General features: G+C 44.0%; 1 protein-coding gene across 2 annotated transcripts in view; it reads left to right on the forward strand.

Moving 5' to 3' along the window:
* MAPK14 (mitogen-activated protein kinase 14) overlaps positions 1-10,862 on the forward strand; it is a 57,324-nt gene extending 46,462 nt beyond the window's left edge. The window contains exons 9-12 of one of the 2 annotated variants that reach the window (XM_019513776.1): positions 329-408; positions 6,520-6,598; positions 7,781-7,954; positions 8,473-10,862. In XM_019513776.1, the coding sequence (XP_019369321.1) occupies positions 329-408; positions 6,520-6,598; positions 7,781-7,954; positions 8,473-8,540 (401 nt within the window). In that variant the 3' untranslated portion in view covers positions 8,541-10,862. Of the gene's footprint in view, positions 1-328; positions 409-5,915; positions 5,996-6,519; positions 6,599-7,780; positions 7,955-8,472 lie in introns of both variants that reach the window. The other variant, XM_019513777.1, reaches the window with a different exon arrangement.
* Positions 10,863-12,708: the final 1,846 nt, after the last annotated feature.

Raw genomic sequence — 12,708 nt, forward strand, 5'->3', positions numbered from 1 at the left:
ATATTGATGCCAGAGTAGAAAATTTAATATAAATTTCTCTCTTAATGATGGCTGTTATGCCTATTCATGTAAATTTACTTTTATATAGTGATTGAGATTTACTTAAACTACTTTACAAAGCAGTGAAAAAGCAGATTAACAGACAGACAGGAATCCTGTTAATTAGTAATAGGCCTATTTTTTTACCACTTATAAACCTTTCCCATGAAATGTATATTTTTTCAGTGAATTCTCTCTTTATTTTTTTTTTTTTAATTATTATTATTATTGTTGTTATTATTTTTCATTTTGATTTGTCCCAGCATTTTCCTTTATGGTCCATCATTAGATATTGATCAGTTGAAGCTCATTTTGAGACTCGTTGGAACCCCAGGGCCTGAGCTTTTGACGAAAATCTCCTCAGAGTCTGTGAGTTTTATACTTTGATTGTAATATCTATCCTTTTGGAAGTCCAGGTTTGTGTTTTATTTCTGCTTTGCCTTCTTGTTGTCTGTGTCATTAGCTTTCTCTTTTTCTTCCTTTTTTCTTCTATCTTGGGTGTCTTCTGGGGTTCAGACTTCCTGTCACGTCTGTCTTCCTTCTGCCTCATCTGTGGTTTGCCTCCTCCCCACTCATGTCCTCATTTTACCTGTTTGACTTTTCTTTGGGTTTATGATTTTACACTTATAGATCACATATACATATGTATGTCAAGATTCTTGAGATTCGCTCAAATTTGGTGTTTCTTTAGATTGCTTCTTCCTAGGATTTGTAGGGGGGAATTCATGTTACTGGGGAATGGCAGCCTCCTAAATACATGCAGTCCCCCATGTGAATGTATATGTTATTCCCAAACCAGTCTCTTTTTATGACAGATTGAGATGCTGCTGCCACCACTAACTCTTGTTTCTCTAAGCATAAAATCCAAACTACAATACAGATCTTATATCGTGGAAGAGATGGCCACCCTAGAAGCACACAGCCCACCTAGCTGCTAAGCAGCCATACTGTACATTTGGGCGATTTGTATTTGCTGTGTCCTTTTACTGTGGTAACCAGTGAAAGCTTTATTTAGACAGGCTTCTCTTATTTAAAAGGTCTTGAGCTTTCCGAGTGACCTTTCCTATATAAAATTACTTTGGTCATGGATTGTGAACTTGAGGCAAAGCGTTAAATAGGATTTAATCTTACTTGTTTATGAAAATAATATGCATGGAGATCAACAAGGGAATCTGTACTTTTCCAATAAAAAAAATCAAAGTATATGAGGAGAATAGAGGAGAATAATAGGTGGTTAATGCATAGTGAGTACCAGGATGATGAACTGGATGAACTGGCTTAGTGTCAGACTGGAAAGAAGTGACACTGAGCTGCTCATTAAAGAAATGGAAGATCAGCACAGTGGAGGTAGGTGAGTAAACTGTTCCAGGTATCTGATTCAACAGCAGCCAAAGTTTGACCTCTGATGTGTGAGAAATTAAATGAGGCTGGAATTGGCAGACAAACAAAGAAGTGTCATAGGAGTTGGGATTCTAGGGCCTAGAAATGGCCTGAAAGATGACAAATTTGCAAATGGCAACTTTGGGAAACCATCAAGGAGGGAACGTAAGGCATGGAATCAATGAGCAGTGCCGCAGAATGAACGTGAATGGTAGGTAGTTTTGTTGCAGAAGTGATAGTACGTGGATGTACAGACCCTGGTCATGTAGGGTATGGAGAAACTTAGCTACTGTGGTATCGGGAGATCTAAGACATTGAGCTTGTTTGGAACGGAAGAGAGAATCTAGAAAAATGCAGCTGATGCTATTTGCCTTATCAGGTAACAGGATATCTGTCAGTGGTGGCTGAATGAATTGAGGCTAGAGATTAAAAAAATCTATTTGAGGCAGGTAAGCATATAGTTGAGAAAAACCTGAGCAAAATGCCATTGCCTAAAAATGGCACTGGAATGCTTATGATACTGAAAAGAGGTGGCAGGAAGTGGATGCAAAAGAGAGAGAATGGTTAAGAACAAAGCCTTAAAGCAGGGGTAGGCAACATTTTTGGCCGGAGTGCTGAGAATAATGCAATGTCTACCTTGTAAGGTGCCAGAGTGCCAGAAAAACAAAACTAGGTCAGGGGGCTACATGGCAGGACGCACTGCACTTTAATCATAAATGTTGCTTTTTTTTAAACAGTAAATAGCAGGTTTTCTAAAATTTCTAAACCTGGTGACAATAAATAAAACTTCATATACTACTTTTGTTGTGTATTTTTTGTAAGGTACGTTCTGATGAGAGAGGAAAAAAGAAAGAGAAAAGGGAGAGAGAGAAAAGAAAGGAGAGAGAGCAAAGAGGAAAGAAAGAAAAGAGGGAGGGCAAAAAAGAAAGGAAAAAAAAGGAAGAAAAGGAGAGAGAAAAAAGAGCAAAGAGAAAAGCACTAATCACCTAGGTGGGAGGCAGGGCAGGCTCAGCTGCACAGAGCAGGCAGCAGTGGCCTGGGCAGTGCTGGAGGGGTGGCTATGGGGGCGCTAAGGCAACTTTTTGGGTGGCTATAGCTCCCCTAAGTCACCTCCAAGTGTTGCCTGTGTGCACCAGGCTCCAGTGCCCCCAGCCAGGCTGTGCCAGCGACTGCTGCACGCATCCCACTGGGCAGATGGTGGAGAAGGGGGCTGAGGCAGCGCAACCCTGGGCCCCCGCCCCATCATCCGCTCTGAGGTGCAGGGCAGCAAAGGGGCTGGGACATTGCAACCCAACCCCTCCACCGGCATCCACTCAGGGGTACACACAGCCACTGCTGGCACAAAGCCTAGCTGGAACTCTGTAGCCTGGTGCACAGGTGTGGTTTGGGGAGGGGGCCTATAGCCACCCCACAGTTTGCATTAGCCACCCCTCCAGCAGTGCCTAGGCCACCACTAAACCCCCCTCCCTCCCCCCCCACCGGACACCACCACTGGGAAGAGGCTGGTACCACCCCAGCAGTCGGCCCAGGCTCTGGATAGCTGCTGCCACTGTGGAGCTTGGGCTGCTTGCAGCCTCCCAGCCGCCTGCTGGGAGCAGCCCAGGCTCAGTGATGGGAAGCTGCTTCCAGAGCCTGGCGGGCAGTTGTGTGCCGAGCAAAATGGCCTCGAGTGCCATGCTCTGGCACGTGTGCTGGGGGTTGCCAGTCCCTGCCTTAAAGTCTTTTTGGAGGGATAGTCTTTTTTGCCTGTGGAATTTGTAGCATCCTTTATCTAACCCAGAACTGCAGAGGTAGAGGGCAGTGTCGTATTCCAAGAGAGTGCTCTGGTCTGTTAAACCGGAGGTCAAAGAGGCTGAATGAGGTAGGTGTGAAGGTGGTAGTGGCCTCTCTGAGAAGAGGGTGTGGCCATTGTACATGCCAAGAGATGGGATTTTCTTCAGTATTTACATTTGAAATTTATTTAAATTGGATCTGGGTCTCTCTGTTGGATGGGACCACCAGCATGTCAGCCTTATTTGGAGTAAGCTTTGCCCTACTAGCACTGATTATCAACCAGATGCTGTAAAAACAAAAGTGACTGAATTTTCTGGGTCAGAAGGAAGATGTAGAAGTGAATTGAAAACAAAGTTAATGAGGTGCAACCCAACCCACATTTGCTAGCTACCCAAGCAGCTTCCAGTGACTGGTAGAGGGAGGTGACAGAATAGGACCCTGGTGCATTTAGGCCCTCTTCAGAACAACTGCTCCCTATAGGCTTCCATTAAGTTTTTTGGGATAACAGTACTAATGCTAGTGAGGATAGAGGTGATGGCTGCATTGCATTCATGAATGGTTGTAATTTTAGTGGAGTTCAGGTGTTGAGTTAAATGTAGTGGTCAGATGGGTAGAAAAGACAGGTAAATGAACTCAGACAAGATCACATTGAAATCAGGTATTTTAGTAACTTCAGAAACTGGAGAATGATTAAGATGCTTACTGAGTGGCCGTGAACTTCATAGGACTAATATGGCCTTTCCAAACCCCTCCATAACCTAGAGACTTCTGTTTGGTGCATCTGCCTTGCTAATGACTTCTATTTCTACAACACTGAAGCTCAAGTTTGTACTAGGCCTCCAAAGTGGGAGAGATGCCTAGATGACAAGGTAGCTGAGAGATGTGCAAGAAGTTTACAGTTCTCTGCATTTGAGGAGTTTGGGAGGCAATGAAAATGAGTTGTGGTTAGGAGGATATAAATTACTGAGTGGAGAGGTAAAGGGATGTGGAAAGAGAGGTTTAGGGAACTGGAGATTAAATTGAATTATGCATTGGTAATTAACTGGTGGATACCGCAGGTAAAATTATTGATGGTCTAGCCAACCATGCAGTTCCTTATCGTAGAATCACATGGTTGGAAGGGACCTACCAGTCTCTTAGTCCAATCCTAAACCATCCCTATCAAATGTGATTCTTCCTCTAGGAAGGTCTGGGGGAATGGGGAAGGGAAGTCTCAGAACGAGAGAAAATAAAGGCATTAGGAAAAGGCAGTACTATTTGAGCTGTATTTGAAGCTCCCAAATGCAGGCTGATTAAAATGCAAAGTCAGGTGAAATGCTGAAAGAAGAAAGGCTTGGTTACAAGCTCAATAACTGAATTCTAGTTTTTTGAAAGATACTAGACAGTGAGAGGTACTGTGGAAGGAAGAAAAACAGAGGACTAGATGGGGCAGGGGGAAGGTTGGGAAATGAATGGAAAATGGTGGTCTCTGTCCTTGGTGTAATAGAGACTTGGTGGTAAGGGGGAAGAGAGGAGCTGATGAAAGGGCTTATGTAAGATTACTTTTTATACAGTTAGAACCAGGACATTTAATAGGGTTTTGCAAACTAAGCAGAGGTATAAAAAGCTTCAGCAGACAGTGCATGGGGGCACTGAGGTGCTCCAGCTTAGCTGTAGAAAAAGCTGCAGCCAACAAAGGGCACTCTCGCCAATCTGCACGTGAGACTGCTGATGCCCTCCAGCTGAGAGGAGAAGTCGTGCCCTTTGAAGTAAAAACCACAGCAAATGCTCAAGTGGCTCATCCTTAATTTGGAAGCCTGCTACAAATGGAGCAGATTGTGAACTGCACAAATATGAATTATATGGATTCTTTTCTATTTTAGAGACCTGCCTTCACACCACAGTCACTGAGGCGGGCAACAAAAGCAAAGCAGAGATCCTCTGTCGCATCTAAGTCAAGAACGCTACATAAAATGCAGTCCAATATTCTCTGCTCTGTTTTGGCCTGTAGAAACGAACTCTAGCTAAATTGAGGTTTTGTAGGACTATGGTGGTGTCCCTCTAACGAGCTCTGCATTTGGTTTGTGCTTTGTGCCTGCACCAGTGGTTTCCTGCGTTAGGTTAGTTGCTGTTGCACCCTACTTCTGTTCACTGACATCGCCTAACATGTCATCTTGTGCAGTGCTAACGTTTTGCTAATCCTGCATTTGTAGCCTTCTGTCGCCTCGCCCGCATAACATGATTCACTGATAGCAGTTCAGACAGAGGTGCCAGTTGATGAGCTGATTTCACCAGCACCTATGCCACGAGGGGCTTCCTGTGCATGAAGTTAGAAACTATGCAGTATAAAGCCAATGTCGAGGCTAGGCCTGTTCCTAAGGTCTTATGTGGCTGCGGCAGCCCAAGACACCTGATGGAGCACATGCATCTAAAAGAAATATTTACTCCAGTGCCCTATAACTGCTGGAAAATTTGGAAGGTAAAGTCCTAAATGAAGGTTACTGGTGCCTGACAAAAATAACCATCTGGTTACTTTGTGCCCTTAGCCAAGTAGTCCTTCTCAGTTGCTTCAGCTGCTCACGAGTCCACATTGCTAAACCCTCGTATATGTATCTGAAAACAAGAGTGGTTCCTGCCTGTTCAGTCCGTGCCTTGTGCAGAAAAGAGGCTTATACGTAGCTGTGTTGTCTGTTTAAAACGGTTTTTGCACTATTTTTAACAAAGCCCTTGACTAGGCAACTAAGATATTAACCAGCTTCAGCAGATCATGCGTCTGACGGGAACACCCCCTGCATACCTCATTAACAGGATGCCCAGCCATGAGGTGAGACCTGAGCAGAGATAGAGGGGTTGGTAGTTCAGGTCATCATTTCTAGCGTTCGCCGCTTGCATGCTGCATGGAGAGGGCGCTGAGGTACCTGCTTGCTACAGCAAGGCTTTTCAGACAAAGCCCAGGCAACATTTCAGACTTTGTGCAGACTAAATGGTCAGTCTCTGGGGCCCAGGGAAATGCAAATTAATTTTAGGTTGTTACTTTGGTTAATGGTTTGATAATTTACCGTCAGATAGCATAGAATCCATTAGCTAGTTCTGACAGATTTCTGTATTGCATGTATATGCTTCCAGCCTTGCCTAAACCATGGAGAAAGGTCATCTTTCCCCACTACAAGAAATAGTCTGTGGGTGAGAAGGAGAAAGCTGATGTGTGTAGTAAAACGTCTTGGAGATAGGAGCAGGGGAAGCAGAGTAGGGAGCTGGGACATTTAACGGAGTGCATCAGGGAAACCTGAACGTGTCTGTATCCTGGTAGCTGGGAGATGTACTTTAACAAAGCATTTATTTCCACAGGCGAGAAACTACATTCAGTCTTTGTCCTACATGCCGAAAATGAACTTTGAAAATGTGTTTATCGGTGCCAATCCCCTGGGTAAGGCTTTGGAGCATTTCTCCTGGGAAAGGGGTTTAGTGGCAGATGTTGCTAAGCCGTATTTACTGAACTGAGGCTATGGGGTATTTCTCTTGAGTTGACAGGAGTATGGATTTCTGTTTTAGAAGGATTTGGGGGGATGGAAAGGTAGGAACTAAATTCAGTCTTAGCAGTGAAGGGAAAAAGCTGTCATCTCTGTGGACAATTACTTTTCTACAGCAAGGTGTGTTTAAAAAAAAAAGGGGGGGGGGTTTCAGACTGCGAATTTTGAATAGAGTGTTCCTTGCTATAACTTACTAACTGCACACTTTAAAACCCATCACGTTTCTGGAGGTGAAGAGAGTTGGATTAGAAAAATGTACCTGTTAGCGTTTCAGTTAATGCTTGGCTCTGGTTGCTGAAGAGCTGCTTCTTTATGTTGTTACTGCAGTCTTAGGGTACCTATACACATGCCCGATGCCTGCTCCAACACATTCTAACTGGAACGCATTAGCGCAGGCTCAATTAATTGCGTCTGCTGGAGTGCACTAGTTAGCACGCTCCGGCAGCCGGCATCACGTGTATTCAGTGTCCTTATGCTTCAAAAGGGCAGCCAGGATTCTTTAAAGCTCATTGAATGAGCCTCAGTTAAATTGCCCCCACTGCCATTTTGAAGCGTTTGATGCTGAATACACAAGACACTGCTGGTACTTTTAATTAGAGCGGCTCCTGGGAGCCGCTCTAATTAAAGCGCTCACCCCAGAGCATGTGTAAAGAGTTCTCAGAAGACTGAAACTTTTTTTTCTTGGCTTAGTCCCCTCTCTGCTTCAAAGATGCCCCTCTCTGCTTCTTGGCTTAGTCCCCTATTGTGGTTTGTTATCTTAAAAGTAGAATCCAATGCTGTGTGTTGGACTGACTAGTCGTCATTTTAAATTTGTGCTTCTAATGGTTTTAAAATATTGTATAGAAGTTGAATTTTTGCATTCCAGGGGTCCCAATTCTTTTTTTTGACTACAGCATAGTTTAGCAAGGAAGTGCCTCCTGCATCTTGAAAGGAATGTTTGTGGTGAGGTTCTCAGAAAAAATACAAACTCATATTTAGATGAGGATTTCAAGAACTTGAGTTCTGGAATAGTGTCATGATGGCTCGGTATATGTGTAAAACTCTTTCCTTTTTTCTCTTTCTGTCTTGGGACTTGATAGCTGTGGACTTGCTGGAGAAGATGTTGGTGCTGGACACAGACAAACGAATTACTGCAGCTGAAGCACTAGCCCATGCCTACTTTTCTCAGTATCACGATCCAGATGACGAGCCGGTGGCAGACCCCTATGACCAGTCCTTTGAAAGCCGAGAACTTGAGATTGAAGAATGGAAAAGTGAGTCTTGGGGAGCAACCGAGTCAGATTCCCTCTCTTGCCAGGCACCAGAGCTTACTGTGAAACAGGAGCTCGTGCGGTAGTGGAAGTAGACCTTGAGAGGTGGGAGCACAAGAGGAACTCCTAGAACTGTTGTGTGATTAGGCACCTTTTAATTTTGTTGCCTCTTCACTCAGTGGAGACCTCTTATACTGTTCCAGTAGCAAGCTGCATCCAGAATGAATGCAGTCCTTGGCCTGCTAGCTTGTATTACAAATATCAGCTCATGCAGGCAGTTATTGTTCATCCCAGCAGAAGTACAGCTTCCTTGCACTCTGGAAAGACCATTATTTTGAATGTTAGCCTGAACTGACATACACCAACCACTGACTTTTTTCTTTGTTCAGGTTATTTTTAAGGGGTGTGTTTCATTTTGCTATGTGGCTAGGAGGAATCCATTTAACAGCTACAGTTCCTCAGGGGAGAAATCACTGCTGTCTTTCTTTCTGTACTAAATCTGTTTTTTTTCTTCCCTGCAGGCCTCACTTACGATGAAGTCACGAGCTTTGTGCCACCACCGCTTGACCAAGAGGAGATGGAGTCCTGAGAAACTGCCTCTCTTCTGTTTGTCCCACTTCACTGTGAGGGGAAGGCCTTTTCATAGGGACTCTCCAAATATCATTCAAGTGCCTCTTGTCACAAAGATATTCTCCTTGGTGAAGGGGTTTTGTGTGCGTGTGGAATGGGGGGAGGGAGAAAGGTCGTATGTAAACATGCTGCATGCTCTTGTATTCTCTGTACAACCTGGGACAAGCCTCTGAAGTCCTGTTTTGACTGCTTTTTAGCCCTTCCAGAGAGACCATTGTCAACCAGTTTGCACTGCTGCTGAGCAAGTCAGGGAAGCCGATAGTCAATGTTTCGTCGCACTTGTTGCCATTTAAATGGTTCTCTTGCAGTAAAATGACTTCACAGATCATGGAAGGCTGGTTATATGCTTGGATAGTCCTCTTTTCTGCAGCAGCGGAGTAGGGGTGAGAGAGATCTTTTTTGTTTCATGCCAGACGGCTGATCTACATCCGAGGTCTCTTCCCAGCGCTGCATACAACAGAACATACAAGCCTGTTGATGACTATCTCTGCTTGATTCTTGGAACACGAGAAGGATTTGTTTGAAACTGTAAATATGTTTGTGCCTTAACTGGATGGAGAAAGAGTCTGGAATTAAGTCTGGAGTGGAATTCGGAGCCTGCTGCTCTTCTGGAAGTGAGCCGCAGGGTAGTCAGGCCCGGGCTTTGTCACCAGGAAACAACCTTCCAAGGCACAGTCCCATGACCCTAGGTTGGGTATTGCCATACTTCTCCCTCTTCCCCTTCTCTCGTCCTGAGGCTTCCCAGCATTAAATCCTGATGGGCACAGGCAGAGACTGGAGATGATTCTTGCTGTCTGTACATATTTGTGTACTTTATTTCTAAACAGGTGGGGTATTTTTTGCATGTTGTAGCTGTATGTGCATGTAGAGCTACTTGTTGCATTATCTTGGAGGAGGGTACTGGGGCAGTAAGTCTGCCAGTGACATACTGTACTGAGTACCTCAGCCAGTGCTGTAGGAAGATCACAGCATCCTCCCTCTTGTTCTGCAACTCGGTGTGAACGTACCTGCCATTCTGGATGCTGTGATAAGGACGGGACAGAAACTCGCCACTCTTTTTGTTCTGGTGTTTGTGGTTTCAGAAAAGAAGAGATGTTTTTTGTGGGGTTAAAGTAAAGCAGGATCTGCAAAAGAGTACGTAGAGCCATTTAAGTGCCCAAAGTTCAAAGCAACTTCCTCAAAAGAAACACTTAGAAATGTTGTATGCCAAACAATGAATAAGCACGCATGAAGCCAGAACCTCCCTTTCACTGTTTGTATCTACAGCTATATATACTGCGTAACACTTTATTAAGGTGGGTTTATACCTCATAGGACAAGAGCTTATTGCCTTTTTTTAGGGAGTTGATCTCTGCTGGGAAGAACAGGGAAAGGCAGTATGTTTGAAGCAAAAAAAAGAAGTTAATGTATTTTGTTATCTTAGGGCTGCTGGTGTAATGAAATCCCCCTGGTTAGGGACTGGCTACAGAGGGAGGGGTCTGTCAGTATTTTGTGTACTAGAGGTATCTTGGGTAACCTGGATGCCCTTTTTTTAGGGTCTGGAGTGAGAGGTTTTCCAAAGTTCATATATTGGTGGGATATATGTGAACAAAGTGTATGCAAGGAAAAAGGCTTTTGCAGTATTTTGTATCTTGATGGATCTTGGATTTAGGGGTGGAGAGAAGCTGTTTTTAGTATATTTATCCCTGTGTATAAAGAGGCAGCACAAAGGGATGGGAGGTGAACGATGAAGCCATCACTTTCTTAGAACACTTTCCCATTATCTCATCAGGTCAAACCCTTTAGAGAAATTTGGGGTGAGGAGGAGAGAGTTGTTCTTTCATGCCTTGGGTATTGAACCCTGCCCCAGACCAAACAAAATCACCAATAGAAAACCTCCCTGCCCTGCTGGACCTATAGTCCAGGTATTCAGATGGAAATGTAGATGTACTCTGTAAACCTACAGCAAGATTATTTTTTATCAACCATTTTATGTGTAGTAGCAACAGTGTGTTTTCATGCAGAAGTATTGCTAAAGATTTTTAAAACAATAGACATTGCGTGTGTGTGAGTGTGTGTGTGTGAATGGGAATGTTGAAGTCCAGACTCTAATGGGAGCCCATGTGGCATACGCTCCCTGTCTTCAGCACAGTGCTGTTTTACTGCCTGGAATTACATTGGAAGTACACTTCAAAAAGATTCTGCTATTTTGTTTCTATCCATGAACCTTGCTGTAATTGGTTATGCCATATAGGATGTCACAATACCACTGGTTTAAAATAAAACCTATTTTTCAGACTTACTGGACTGCTGGTGCTTATAAACCTGTGCTGAGTTCAGTGGTCTGTTTAATGGAGTTAGTTATGTAATGTTTGGATTCGTACAAAATCTTTTGTGATGATGGCCAAGGCTCCTGTTCATCAGTCTTGCTTCACTTTGAAATCCTGTGCTGTCCTATCTGGCTTCTCTGGCTGATACAGAGCCAGGCAAGACCTGACCCGTGAATGTTGTCACCCAGTGAAAGTCTGCCTTCATTTCCTGCTCTCCTTGGTTAGCAGAAATGTCAAAAGTGTTTATCTAACCTAATAGTCCAAGGTTTTGCTGCTGCTATAGAAATGGGCCTTGTACAAATGTGTATCAGTTGTAATAACAACTGTTCACCTGTGCATTTGTAGAATCAAACTGTCCCCTCTCACACTTTCAACCCTTCCTGTATCTCATTGTACAGTACTTACAACTTAGAAATTTTAACTAATTGGCTTCAGTGCCTGAGAACTGAGTCTTTTATAAAATAAAACTGAGAGCCTTTGTTCAAAACCACAACTTACTAACATGACCATCAACACCAGCATATGGATGCTGCTTCTTCACCGGGTAAACGGAAGGAGAGTCTAGTGCAGAAAATGGAAAACAAAAGCTGCTGGTAGAAATCTTTGCTTTTATATTATACGTGTATATTTGAACTGTGGGGGTGATCAAATTTGTTTTCATATACTTTCCGTAGCTCGGAAGCAGAATTTTAATTGGTTACCCAATTGCTCTTCCTCTCAGCAAACCTGGCTGTATATTGGATGGTTTTTGTTTCGGTTGTAGACCTGGGCCAGTACTTGATTCCTGATTGGGTTCATAGAGTATTAGATCAGCAAAATGACTTAAGCATTGCAAAGCTTGGTGCCAAGCTTCTAGGCACTGTCCCCTCATGGCATCCAGTTAAACACTGAGACATCTATGTATGCACGAGAGGAGTTAAGCATGTACAATCAGGATCCACAAAAACCAGCACACTGAGTGGACAGCTGTCTTAAGCTACCCCAGAGAGCTATGGGGCCTAAGTCGTGTCCCTGGCAGGGTGTGTGGCACCAAACCGTAGGCTGCGGGAAAATACTCCCTCCACCCAAGAGTCTCAGCCATGAACAGGAGTAAGACAGCTCTCCACAAAACGCAGCTGGATGCCCTGACCCATTTATCTACAAACCTAGGGCGTAGATCACTTCTCTGGGGAGCAGGAGCCTTTTCTTTTTCTTCTGGCTGGGGGGAGTTGCACCCACATCTCTTGCTACCCAGGAAAGTCTAACTGCCAAGGGATAGGGTATTTTGGAACGGCTCATGCTCAGTCATCCTGTGGAAGCTTTCATTTCGTATTAAATCGCCTTGACTGGCACCTGTCTTTTCTCCCAGCTACTCTGGGAGACATGGGTCCTGGGCAGGGCAGGGATTCAAGCCCAGATCTTCCCCATTCGATTTTTATGGAAGGAAGACGACCAGCCCTTCTTTCCCCCATGCACCCACTACAACTTGCATTGTGTTAAGTTTGCTGTGAGAGTGCCTGCAAGATTTGGTTCCTGCAGGTCAGGTAGGTGGAGAATCCTCTTTATTTGAATCCAGCAAGTAGGTATAAGAAAAACATGTCTGGACTTCAGTGACTTCATCTGCCTAATGGGAGATAATTAGGCATGTAGGGAACTTAACAAGTGAAAACAAATCACATTCAGGGTTGGGCAACAGCTGAGCTGGAGGTTTGAAGACCTAAGTTCTGGATTTAAGCAGCTGCCAATTTGGGCACACTAGTCTTTTTGTGACTTGGCCTTCAAGATTTGTTATCTTGTCTGTTCTTTTCCTCCTTGTTTTAAAAAAAAAAAAAAAAAAAA

Source organism: Gavialis gangeticus, unplaced genomic scaffold (genome assembly GCF_001723915.1).
Source record: "Gavialis gangeticus isolate Ggan-Ray unplaced genomic scaffold, GavGan_comp1, whole genome shotgun sequence".
NCBI lineage: Eukaryota > Metazoa > Chordata > Crocodylia > Gavialidae > Gavialis > Gavialis gangeticus.